At 45.6% G+C, this 12,343-nt stretch overlaps 1 protein-coding gene across 1 annotated transcript in view; it reads right to left on the bottom strand.

The window, feature by feature from the left end:
* LOC144508505 (Golgi-resident adenosine 3',5'-bisphosphate 3'-phosphatase-like) overlaps positions 1-12,135 on the bottom strand; it is a 47,946-nt gene extending 35,811 nt beyond the window's left edge. The window contains exon 1 of the mRNA XM_078236484.1: positions 11,702-12,135. Within this exon, the coding sequence (XP_078092610.1) occupies positions 11,702-12,022 (321 nt within the window). The 5' untranslated portion in view covers positions 12,023-12,135. The remainder of the gene's footprint in view (positions 1-11,701) is intronic.
* Positions 12,136-12,343: the final 208 nt, after the last annotated feature.

Here is a 12,343-nt window from a genome sequence, read left to right as displayed (position 1 = left end):
GTGCACTTCACTGTACCCAACCACCACCGTAAACATTAATTCACTCCATCATCGGTGCACAGTGGCAGCTATGTGTATATCTTCAAGATACACTGAAGCAATTGATTAAGCCACCTTTGACAGTACCTTCCAAACTGAGATTTCTACTACCTCGCAGCACAAGGGCACAAACACAGGGGAACACCACCACATGAAGGTTTCCCTCCAAACCACACACTATCCCTGACTTTGAAGGAAAGGTGATATGGTTCACGGTCGCTAGGTCAAAATTCTGGAACTCCTTTGCGGAAAGCACTGTGGGTGTACGTCCACCAGATGGACTGCAGCAGTGTAGCAGTAGACAGCTCACATTACCTTCCGAAGGGCAATTAGCGATGGGCAACAAATGCTGGCCTTGCCTGTGAGGTTCATATCCCATGAAAGAATTACAAAAAGAGAACCGAGTTTCACATCTTCACATGGTCAAAGTCCAATATCTCTGGTTTCTATCGCTCCAAGCTGATGGAGAAAAACAACAGCAATAGGGAAACAAACCCCCTTTTATTGCCTTTGTTTCACTCGGGACAGATCTGCAGCTAAACGTGCTGGTACCAGTTTGCCTCTAATATAACTCCTTTCCAATATCATTTCTAAACCTTTCCCTTTCTGAAAAATTATATACCTCCCTCTCTCGATTCACTTTCTTTCTTCCAATAAATAAACTGCCTTGAGGCAAAGTCGACTCGGGACTGTCTCACTGATTAAAATTGCCAGCAGTGGTTTATTGCTGCTAAATGAACAGATATGGAATTTACACTGCTCCCACAGAGATTGATTGGATGGCACACCTACGGTGTACGAAATATGAGTCCTTTATGTTAACTGGCTACAGACAACATGCTGCCACTAGCAAGTTCAGGCAACAAGCCTCCTTTTATTGCCTTTGTTTCACTCAGGACAGATCTGCAGCTAAAACGTGCTGGTCCCAGCTTGCCTTCCATGTGAGCAGCCAATCAAATTGGTGGATTCGCTGCCATCCACAACATGGGTTCAAGATGAAATAGGTTTTAAAATTTTCTATGCTTTGGGGACTTGCACTCACTGACTAACCTTGCCTCCAGTAAAGAAAACCACAGGTGCAGTATTAATATCGCAGGAACAGATCATAAAGCAGGCATTGATGAAGACCACCACTTAGCCAATCCTTGCTCATCCGCCTACAGTGAACTAAAGAGGTTTATTTTCTTTAATGCAGACTTGAGCTTCCCAGAAACCTGCTCCATCTATTCAGCAATCTTTGTGAAGATAGGGTGGCACGGTGGCACGATGGCTAGCACTGTTGTCTCATAGGGCCAGGGACCTGAGTTCAATTATGGCCTCGGGTGACTGTGTGGAATTTGCATGTTCTCCCCATGTGTGAGTGGCTTTTCTCCGGGTGCCCCGGTTTCCTCCCCCAGTCCAAACATGTGCGGGTTAGGTTGATTGGCCATGCTCGATTGCCCCTTAGTGTCAGGGAGATTAACAGGGCCTGGAGGAGATTGTTTTCAGTGCGGACTCAACGGGCCGAATGGCCTCTTCCTGCACTGAAGGGATTCTAAGATTTTTTTTGACTTGAATCGTAAATATTGTTTCGACCAGGTTGAATCTTTGTCCTCTTGTCCAACAATCATTATTCAGTGAATAGCGTTCTGAAATTAGTTTTTTCATATTGCACACTAACGAAAAGCAGTTGTACTTCTGGTTGTTTTTCAAGGCTAAGAAGTCAGTTCTGTCAGTCTTTACTCCCGACATAGTCCAATGTTAAGAAGCAGCCTTATGACTCTTCTCCAAACTGCCTTGAGGACTATCCCTTGTGCCTCATTAACATAACAGACCCAAATGTACTCCTACTGGTACACTTTGCAGTCAAACATGATATTCTTTGTTCTGTAACTTCCTGAAATGGGTACATGGTTGAATACTGAATTTGTCGTATTAGCTGCTGCTGTGCAGTGAGTGGACATGTTAAGCATTGAATCCAATATGCCCAGATCCTTCAACTGCCCTAAGTTCATAGCATCAAGGATCCCTACAGTGCAGAAGGAGGCCACTCAACCCATCAAATCTGCACCAACTCTCAGAATGAGCATCTTACCCAGGCCCTATCCCCGTAACCCCACATATTTACCCTGCTAATCCCCCTAACCTACATACCTTGGGACACTAAGGGGCAATTTATCATGGCCAATCCACCTAAACTGCACATCTTTGGACTGTGGGAGGAAACTGGAGCACCTGGAGGAAACCCACGCAGACACGAGAAGAACGTGCAAACTCCACACAGACAGTGACCCTAGGCTGGAATTGAACCCGAGTCCCTGGCGCTGTGAGACAGCAGTGCTAACCACTGTGCCACCATGCCGCCCCACATGGTTCAGCAACTCTGTAGCTGAGGTCCGAAACAAAATGGGGATTCATGTTTGAGTATGGTGGAAACTGATTAAGAAAGAAAAAGCAAGAAAATGGTCGTGTTTTTAGCAAGTGCCCAAAAGAAAATTTAATTTTAAAAAGCTGGAAGGATAGGCTAAATTATAAAGAAAAACTGTGTTAATTTGACATCATATTTTGGAGAGTTCATTTGTACATGATGGGCCCTGTTTTACCATTGCATCGCACCCATTTTTGGGCGCAAAAACATGGTAAAGTCGGGTGTGAGGCCATTAACGTGATTCGCGCCCGCATCCGCGCAGATGGTCACTTTACTGAAACCCGGGAATGGCCGCGAGCTGCTTCGCGCCCAAAACAGGCGCAACGGCGATTTAAATGTATTTGTATGTATTTCAATTGAATTAATGAACAGCCCGCCCAACTTTATCAGCATTTCCCCCTTTACCGCTGCGTTCGTCGATCCGGAATCACGCCGAAATGAATCTGCTGAATAAAAGTCTGAATCGGGCGCTCCAGCTGCTGAAGAGTGAGTTCCGAGCTTCCAACGGCTCTCTGACTCAGATCAGTGGTGGGGGGGAGGGAGGCGGGCCAGATCATTCTCTGGTGGGGGTGGGGGAGGGGGGTGAGGCTAGATTGTTATCTGGTGGTGGTGATGGGGGGTGGGGGCGGGGAGGGCCGATCGTTGTCTGTTGGTGGGGGGGGGGAATGGGGAGGCTCGATCATTGTCTGGTGGTGGGGCGGGCGGGGAGGGCTGATTGTTGTCTGGTGGGGAGGGAGGAGGAGGCGGGTCAGATGTTCCTTTGTGGGGGTGAATGAGGCCAGATTGTTCTCTGGGGGAGGGGGGGGTGGGGAGTGAGGCTAGACCATTCTGTGGGGGGGGGGGGGGGGGGGGGAGGGGAGTGAGGCCAGATCGTTCTCTGGGGGTGGGGAGTGAGGCCAGATCATTCTCTGGGGGGGGCGGGGAGGGAGGCGGGTAAGATGTATCTCTGGTGGTGGGGGGGGGAGGGGGTCTGCTGCCATTTTGCGGGCGATCGGTGGGGGGGAAGGAGGCAGAGGGTCACGATTGGTCTGGGTAGCGGGGGGTGGATAAGGGGGGCAGTGATGTCTGTGGGGGCGATCGCTCCTGCTTTTCACTCCTGGGCCGCTTTCTCCGCTCTCTGCGGCCCGGGAGCGATCTGACACGGGTGCGCTTTTTCAAATGTTTTTCTAACTGCGCATGTCAGAGCTCTGATCATTTCAGGCGCGCTAAACCCCGCCCACAGCGCGAATGGGACCCACGGTTGTTTTTTCAGGCTAAGTGCGAATGGGGGTGCCTGAAAGCAGATTTCCAAGTCGGGTTCAGCACTTAGAATGAAAATGGTAAAATCAGACCCGATGGTGCAACATTGGTGTAAAGCTGTTTCAATTGAAATGCTGTCAGTGGAGAATTCCAAAAAATTAGAAAAGAAATGGACACAGAGATCTACAAACGTGGTCGGAATAAAGATACAGTATAAATTTCATATCAATGTCCAGGGAAAGTGGCGTCATAACTCCATCACTGAGTTTGATAATGTGTGGTATTATACTGCTATGTTAAACTCGTTTCGAAACATGTTGGGTACTTTGTAAGCTTATATCGAGTTCTTCACTCACATTTCAAGAAAGCAAGCTGTCCATTCACGCTCTCAAAACATTAACAATGTCACCATCAGGGAGCCATAGGCACACCTGCTCAAAACATTTGCCTCAAATCTACTGTGTTCAACAAACATGTGTTGTTCGTTCCAACTGAAAATGGCACTTCCTGGGAGTGAAACCTCACTGCAAAACAGCCACTCCAAAAGAAGTGTCCACATTAATGTTAAGACCAGAGGAAGTGATACTACTAGCTTCTAAGTCATAGAATCATTGAATCATAGAATCTACAGTGCAGAAGGAGGCCATTTGGCCCACCGAGCCTGCATTGAAAACAATCCCACCCAGGTCCTGTCCTATCCCCATAACCCCACATATTTATCCTCCTAATCCCCCTGACATTAAGGGGCAATTTATCATGGCCAATCAACCTAACCCGCACATCTTTGGACTGTGGGAGGAAACCGGAGCACCCGGAGGAAACTCACGCAGACACGGGGAGCCACACATAGACAGTGACCCAAGCCGGGCATCGAACCCGGGTCCTTGGCGTTGTGAGGCAGCAGTGCTAACCACTGTGCCATGGTGCCGCCCAAAGGACACCCACAGAGACTTTGGGGAAAAAGTTGAACCCCATGTGGTTACATCCTTGGAAACCTCTTCCTTATGATTTTCTCCCCTTGCCCTACATTCCCATCCCTTAATTGCAGCAGCCACATCTCTGGCAGACTGGTACTTACTTGACAGCATCTGGCTCAAACTTCAATGCTGCAGTTTAAATGCTGAAAATCTCTATCTTGTTCGTGGCTGGGATTCTCCCTTACCACTGAAAGTGAATGGAATTTTGGCTGGAATGTCAAATTCTCCGTTTTCACTTGCAACAGGACGGGCGGGGATGAAATGGGAGAAACCCGCCCATTATATTTTGAGGAGCAGGGACAGCAGTGACCACACCTTATGAAGCAAACTGTAAGGGTTGTAAAACTTCAGAAGAACCCCTGCATATTTTTTGAAACAAGGCAGTTGACAACACTGTGCATTTATACATCAGGCAAGATCAAACCAAGGTTGCCAGCTGTGTTTGGACATTTCCCTGCAGGAGTCATCGCACAAAGTCCCACCTCCAATTGACTCTTCCAGTCAGTCTTGCCCTGCCTCCACATTGTTAATATTTTAATAATGAATAAACAAAAAGTGTTCAAAGAAAATGAAAAAAACCCAGCTCTGTTTTAATGTGTTCATGGGATGGCTGCAATCAATGTCCAGGAGACTCGAGGGCAATATTGAAAGGTTGGCAGCCTTAGAAGGGAAGACACTTCCACAGTGCCTTTCACAATCTTAAGTACATGCCAAAGCAATGTATAATCAATTGAAACACTTTGGAAATGCAGGAATTGTTGAAAGGTAGAAAATGCAGCAGCACATCTGCAGACAGCAAGCTTCCACAAGCAGCAATTTGATAAATGACCAGATAAACTGATGTTTTGTGGTGTTGATTGAGGAAACAATATTCACCAGGACACTGGAAATAATGCCCCTGCTGTTATGGAATCTTTTACACACACCTGAGAGAGCAGACAGTCTTGGTTTAACATCTTATTCAAAAGACTGCACGTCTGACAATGCAGCACTCCGTCAGCACTGACCCTCCTCCAGTGCAGCATTCCCTCAATACTAACCCTCCAAGAGTGCAGCATTCTATTAGTAGTAACCATCCTCCAGTGCAGCATTCCTTTAGTATTGATCCTCATAGTGTAGGATTGCCTCAGTACTGACCCTCTGACAGTGCAACATTCCTTCAACACATCCACAATGCAGCAGTCCCTTCATACTGACCATCCAACAGTGCAGCATTCCCTCAGTACCAGCCCTGTGACAGTGCAGCACTCCCTCAATACTGACTCTGACAGTGCAGCATTCCCTCAGTACTTGCCCTGTGACAGTGCAGCATTCCCTCAGCACTAGCCCTGTGACAGTGTAGCACTCCCTCAATACTGACTCTCTGAGAGTGCAGCACTCTTGATGTCATGCTAACAACAGGCCTATAGTTTCCTACTTTCTCTCTCCTTCCTTTCTTAAACATTTGCTAGCTTCCAACCTGCAGGCATCATTCCAGAATATATAGAATTTTGAAAGATCATCACCAATGCATCGGCTATATCTACAACCACCTCTACCAACACTCTGGGATATAGATAATCAGGACCAGGGCATTTATTAACTTTCAACTCCATTAATTTCTCCAGCACTACTTTTTTACTATTACAAATTTCTTTCAGATATTCAATCTCACTAGTCCCTGTCTCCCCAATATTTCAGGCAGGTTTTTTGTATCTTCCTCCATGAAGACAGACACAAAGTATTTGTTTATTATAAATTCTCCATTCTCTTTCAGTAATGGGCCCACTTTTGTCTTTTACTAACTTTTTCCTTTTTACATACCTGTAGAAGGTTATATAGTCTGTTTTCATATTCCTTGCTGGTTTAATTCCATTCTATTTCTCTTATCAATTTCTTGGTCATCTTTTGGTGAATCTCAATATGCTCCCAATCCTCAGGCTTACTACTTTTTTTGGAAACGTATATGCCTTTTCCTTTGATCTGAAAGAATCCTCAAATTCTCTTGTTAGCCATAACTGGATCACTTTTCCTACTGGCATTTGTACCTTAAAGGAATGTACATTAGTTGCAAACCATGTAGCAATTCTTTAAATGCTAGCCATTGACTGTCTACTGTCATATATTTTAATGCAGTTTCCCAATCTACCTCAGCCCATTGGGCCCTCATACTTTTGTACTTTCCTTTTGTTTAGATGAAAGACCCTAGTTTTGGACTGAACTACATCACTTTTAAACTTCATGCAAAATTCGATCATATTTTGGTCACCCTTCCCTAAGGTTCTTTTACAACAAGAGTATTAATTAGTCCTTTCTCATTGCACAATACTAGATTTAAAATAGCCTGTTCTCTGGTTGGTTCCTGAACATACTATTCTGGGAAATCATTGCATATACATTCCAGACTTAGTCATCAGCAGAACAGGTTTATCCAGTCTATTTGTAGACTGAAGCACCCCATTATTATCTTAACCTTATTGAATGCATCTCCTGATTTATTGATTTATACCATGCCCTACAGCATTTGTGGTGACATATAAATAATTCCTATCAAAGTTTGCTGTGCCTTGCTGTTTCTTAGTTCCACCCAAGCTTATTCTACAACTTGATCTTCCAATCTAAGGTCTTCTCTCACTTATATACTGATCCCATCCTTTATTAGCAGTACAACTCTACCTCCTTTTCTTTTTTCCTATCCTTCCCAAATGCCATATACCCTTGAACTTTAGTTCCTAGCCTTGCAGCTGCATCTCCAAATTAGCAACTAGATCATACCTGTTTACTTTTATTGTTGTTGTTTATTCAACTACTTTGATGTGAATGCTGTGTGCATTCAAGTAGAGTGCTTTCAATTCTGCCACTATTTTCACAATCTCTAGCCTTATCTGCTGCCACACTCTTATGCTTGCACACTCTGTCCCTTCTTGCCACATGCTAATTTCCAATTCCCTTATTGCTATCCTGCCCTCTCCTCTCTCATTAGTTTATCACATCTTCTCTCAACCTCACTATTTAGTTTAAAGCCCTCTCTACTGCCCTAGTTATGTGCCAGAACTCTGGCCCCAGCATGGTAGAAGTGAAGACCGTCCCAAAGGTACAGTTCCCACTTTCCCCATGGTTCAAAGCGCATTTCTCACACACAAACCTTTAAGCCATGTATTTAATCTCTAATCATATTTGTCTTGCACCAATTTGCTCATGGCTCAGGTAACAGTCCAGGGATTATTACCATTGGGGATCTGCTTTTTTCAATTTAGCCCCTAGCTGCTCAAACTCTCCAACCAAAACTTTGTTCTTCATCCTACCTATGTCATTGATACAAATGTGGAACATGACCTCCAGGAGTCAAAGTTGTCTAAGCTGCAGACATTTTTGGCAAATATAGTTCATAGAATCCCTACAGTGCAGAAGGAGGCCATTCGGCCCATCGAGTCTGCACTGACAACAATCCCACCCAGGTCTTATCCCCATAACCCCACATATTTACTCCGCTAATCCCTCTAAACTATGCATCCCAGGACACTAAGGGGCAATTTAGCATGGCCAATGCACTTAACCTGCACATTTTTGGACAGTCGGAGCACCCGGAGGAAACTCACGCAGACACGGAGAGAATGTGCAAAGACAGGAGTTGTCCGATATGATTGCAGTACATGCCACAGATTCTCATATGTTGCAGTCACCAACCAAGCCATTTCTGTCCAACCATATTTATTTAATTAACTGACGTGATCTTCCAGTGTGTTGCATTTCCTCAGTTCTGACCCTCGTCAGTGCAGTGTCCCCTTAAATACTGACCTTCAAAGAGTGCAGCACTCTTTCAATGCTGACTGACAGTGCAGCACACCCTCGGTACTGACTTTTAATAGACCCTCGATAGTTGTTACAATTATGAAGTTCACATGGTTATGTTTTGAGACTGTCTTTAAAGGACAGTGTAAAGTATACCTGTGAAGTTTGTGTTTTTAGTTGGGCTAAGAATAAGAAGGGGGATATTTCTTTTTATGGTTTAAAGAATTGCCCACAAAGTAGTGTTTAGTCATAGGTGTTTTAGTCATTTGTTACAGAAAAAGACTTAAAATAGAACTCTTCACATGCTTCTTCAGGTATTAACTGGAAGTACAAATTTCTTTTTTAAAAGTCTTTATGGGGATCATAATACAGTGAAGCACTCCTTCAGTACTGAGAATCCAACAGTACAACAGGCCCTCAGTATAGACCCTCTGAAAGTGCAACATTGATTCTGTACTGACACTCCCACAGTACAGCAATCCCTCAGTACTCACCATCCAATAATGGAAATTTCCCTCAGTACAGCACTCCGTCAGTGCTGACCCTATGATAATCCAATACTCCCTCAGTACTGATGCTCGCACAGTGCAGCACTTTCCCAATTCTGATCCTCTAACAATGCAACAATCCCTCATATTAAACATCTGATAGTGCAGCATCCTTCAGTACTGATCCTTTGACAATGCAACACTCCCTCATACTACAATGCAGAACTCCTTCAATACTGAACATCCAACAGTGCAGAAATCCCTCAATACTGAACATCCAACACTGCAGCACTCCCTCAGTACTGTACATCTGATAGTACGGCACACCCTCATTACTGAAGATCTAACAGTGCAGCACTCCCTCAGTACTGTACATCTGACAGTGCAGGACTCCCTCTGTACTGAACATCTGACAGTGCAGCACTCCTTCACACTGACCCTTTGACAGTGCAGCACTCCCTTGGTACTGAACAACTGACAGTGCAGCACTCCCTCGGCACTGATCCTTTAACAGTGCAGCACTCCCTCAGTACTGAACATCTGACAGTGCAGCTCTCCCTCAGTACTGACCCTCTGACAGTGCAGCGCCCGCTCAGTACTGTACATCTGACAATGCAACACTCCCTCAGTACTGACCCTCTGACAGTGCAGATCTCCCTCAGTACTGTACATCTGACAGTGCAGCATTTCCTCAGTACTGTATATCTGACAATGCAGCACCCACTCAGTACTGAAAATCTAAGTGCAGCACCCCCTCAATACTATATATCTGACAATGCAACACTCACTCAGTACTGAACATCTGACAGTGCAGCTCTCCCTCAGTACTGACCCTCTGACAGTGCAGCGCCCGCTCAGTACTGTACATCTGACAATGCAACACTCCCTCAGTACTGACCCTCTGACAGTGCAGATCTCCCTCAGTACTGTACATCTGACAGTGCAGCATTTCCTCAGTACTGTATATCTGACAATGCAGCACCCACTCAGTACTGAAAATCTAAGTGCAGCACCCCCTCAATACTATATATCTGACAATGCAACACTCCCTCAGTACTGTATATCGGACAATGCAGCACTCCCCCAGTACGGTATATCTGACAATGCAACAGTCCCTCAGTACTGTATATCTGACAATGCAGCACTCCCTCAGTACTGTATATCTGACAATGCAGCACTCCCTCAGTACTGTATATCTGACAATGCAGCACTCCCTCAGTTCTGACCCTCTGACAGTGTAGCACTCCCTCAGTACTGTATATCTGACAGTGCAGCATTCCTTCAGTACTGTATATCTGACAATGCAGCACTCCCTGAATACTGTATATCTGACAATGCAGCATTCCTTCAGTACTGTATATCTGACAATGCAGCATTCCCTCAGTACTGTATATCTGACAATGCAGCATTCCTTCAGTACTGTATATCTGACAATGCAGCATTCCCTCAGTACTGTATATCTGACAGTGCAGCATTCCTTCAGTACTGTATATCTGACAATGCAGCATTCCTTCAGTACTGTATATCTGACAATGCAGCATTCCCTCAGTACTGTATATCTGACAGTGCAGCATTCCTTCAGTACTGTATATCTGACAGTGTAGCATTCCCTCAGTACAGTATATCTGACAATTCTGCACTCCCTCAGTACTGTATATCTGACAATTCTGCACTCCCTCAGTACTGTATATCTGACAATTCTGCACTCCCTCAGTACTGTATATCTGACAATTCTGCACTCCCTCAGTACTGTATATCTGACAATTCTGCACTCCCTCAGTACTGTATATCTGACAATTCTGCACTCCCTCAGTACTGTATATCTGACAGTGCTGAACTCCCTCGGTACTGTTTATCTGACAGTGTAGCACTCCCTCAGTACTGCATATCTGACAGTGCAGCATTCCTTCAGTACTGTATATCTGACAATGCAGCATTCCTTCAGTACTGTATATCTGACAATGCAGCATTCCTTCAGTACTGTATATCTGACAATGCAGCATTCCCTCAGTACTGTATATCTGACAGTGCAGCATTCCTTCAGTACTGTATATCTGACAGTGTAGCATTCCCTCAGTACAGTATATCTGACAATTCTGCACTCCCTCAGTACTGTATATCTGACAATTCTGCACTCCCTCAGTACTGTATATCTGACAATTCTGCACTCCCTCAGTACTGTATATCTGACAATTCTGCACTCCCTCAGTACTGTATATCTGACAATTCTGCACTCCCTCAGTACTGTATATCTGACAATTCTGCACTCCCTCAGTACTGTATATCTGACAGTGCTGAACTCCCTCGGTACTGTTTATCTGACAGTGTAGCACTCCCTCAGTACTGCATATCTGACAGTGCAGCATTCCTTCAGTACTGTATATCTGACAATGCAGCACTCCCTCAGTACTGTATATCTGACAATGCAGCATTCCTTCAGTACTGTATATCTGACAGTGTAGCACTCCCTCAGTACTGTATATCTGACAATGCAGCATTCCCTCAGTACTGTATATCTGACAGTGCAGCATTCCTTCAGTACTGTATAGCTGACAGTGTAGCACTCCCTCAGTACTGACCCTCTGACAGTGTAGCACTCCCTCAGTACTGTGTATCTGACAATGAAGCACTCCCTCAGTACTGCACTGAAGTGTCAGCCTGGGTTATTGAGGAAGACAGGTGGACTGATCAGACTGAGGATGCAGTCAAGTCAATGTTGACCTGCTGAGTTAAGACTGCATCTCTTACGTAGAAAGTGTCCTCAGCGCACACTCTGTTACCTTGATGTCTGGGAAGGTGTTCTTGAACAAGCTGCTCATCCTCCCGTGCGACAGCAAGTCTCCGCTGGTCACCATCTCGTCGGCGCCCTCCTTGGTCTTCCCTTTGGATCTCTGGGCGAGCGAGTCTGACTCCCGGACCTGTCTCACCGCTCTGCCCCCTTCCTCCGCCGCTCTAATGGCCAGGGACAGGAGCTGGCGGAGGTCCACTTGGCTCTCCGAGCTCCCCAGCAGCCGGGAGTACTGGTAATAAATCACAGCGCTGAGCAGCAGGACGCAGAGTAACACCCGGCTGCGGGATACGCTGACCCCCATCGGAGCCATGTCCCCCTGTCTTGCCCTGTCTCCCTACCCTGCCCTATCTGCCTAAAGCACCCCACTCATTCCCCTCCCCAGCCTTACACCCAACCCGGGCTGTTTCCTTCCTAAACGGATGCGGAAGTAAAGCAGGAACAAAGTACTGAAGTGTGTAAAAGCCGCGTGTACATTGCAAGCATCATCACTCAATGAAACGCCCCTGGTGCCTGTCATATATGATCTCCTTTCTGGACCTGCTACTCGTTAGTGCAACATTCATAGAGTATCTTTGAGTTAAGAAAATACCCCCCAGGTGGCTTCACTGAGGCTAAGGTGATATTTGGAGGG

This window comes from Mustelus asterias, chromosome 20 (assembly GCF_964213995.1).
Source record: "Mustelus asterias chromosome 20, sMusAst1.hap1.1, whole genome shotgun sequence".
Lineage (NCBI taxonomy): Eukaryota > Metazoa > Chordata > Chondrichthyes > Carcharhiniformes > Triakidae > Mustelus > Mustelus asterias.
Note: the sequence above shows the minus strand (reverse complement) of the source record. Positions and strands in the feature narration are given on the sequence as shown.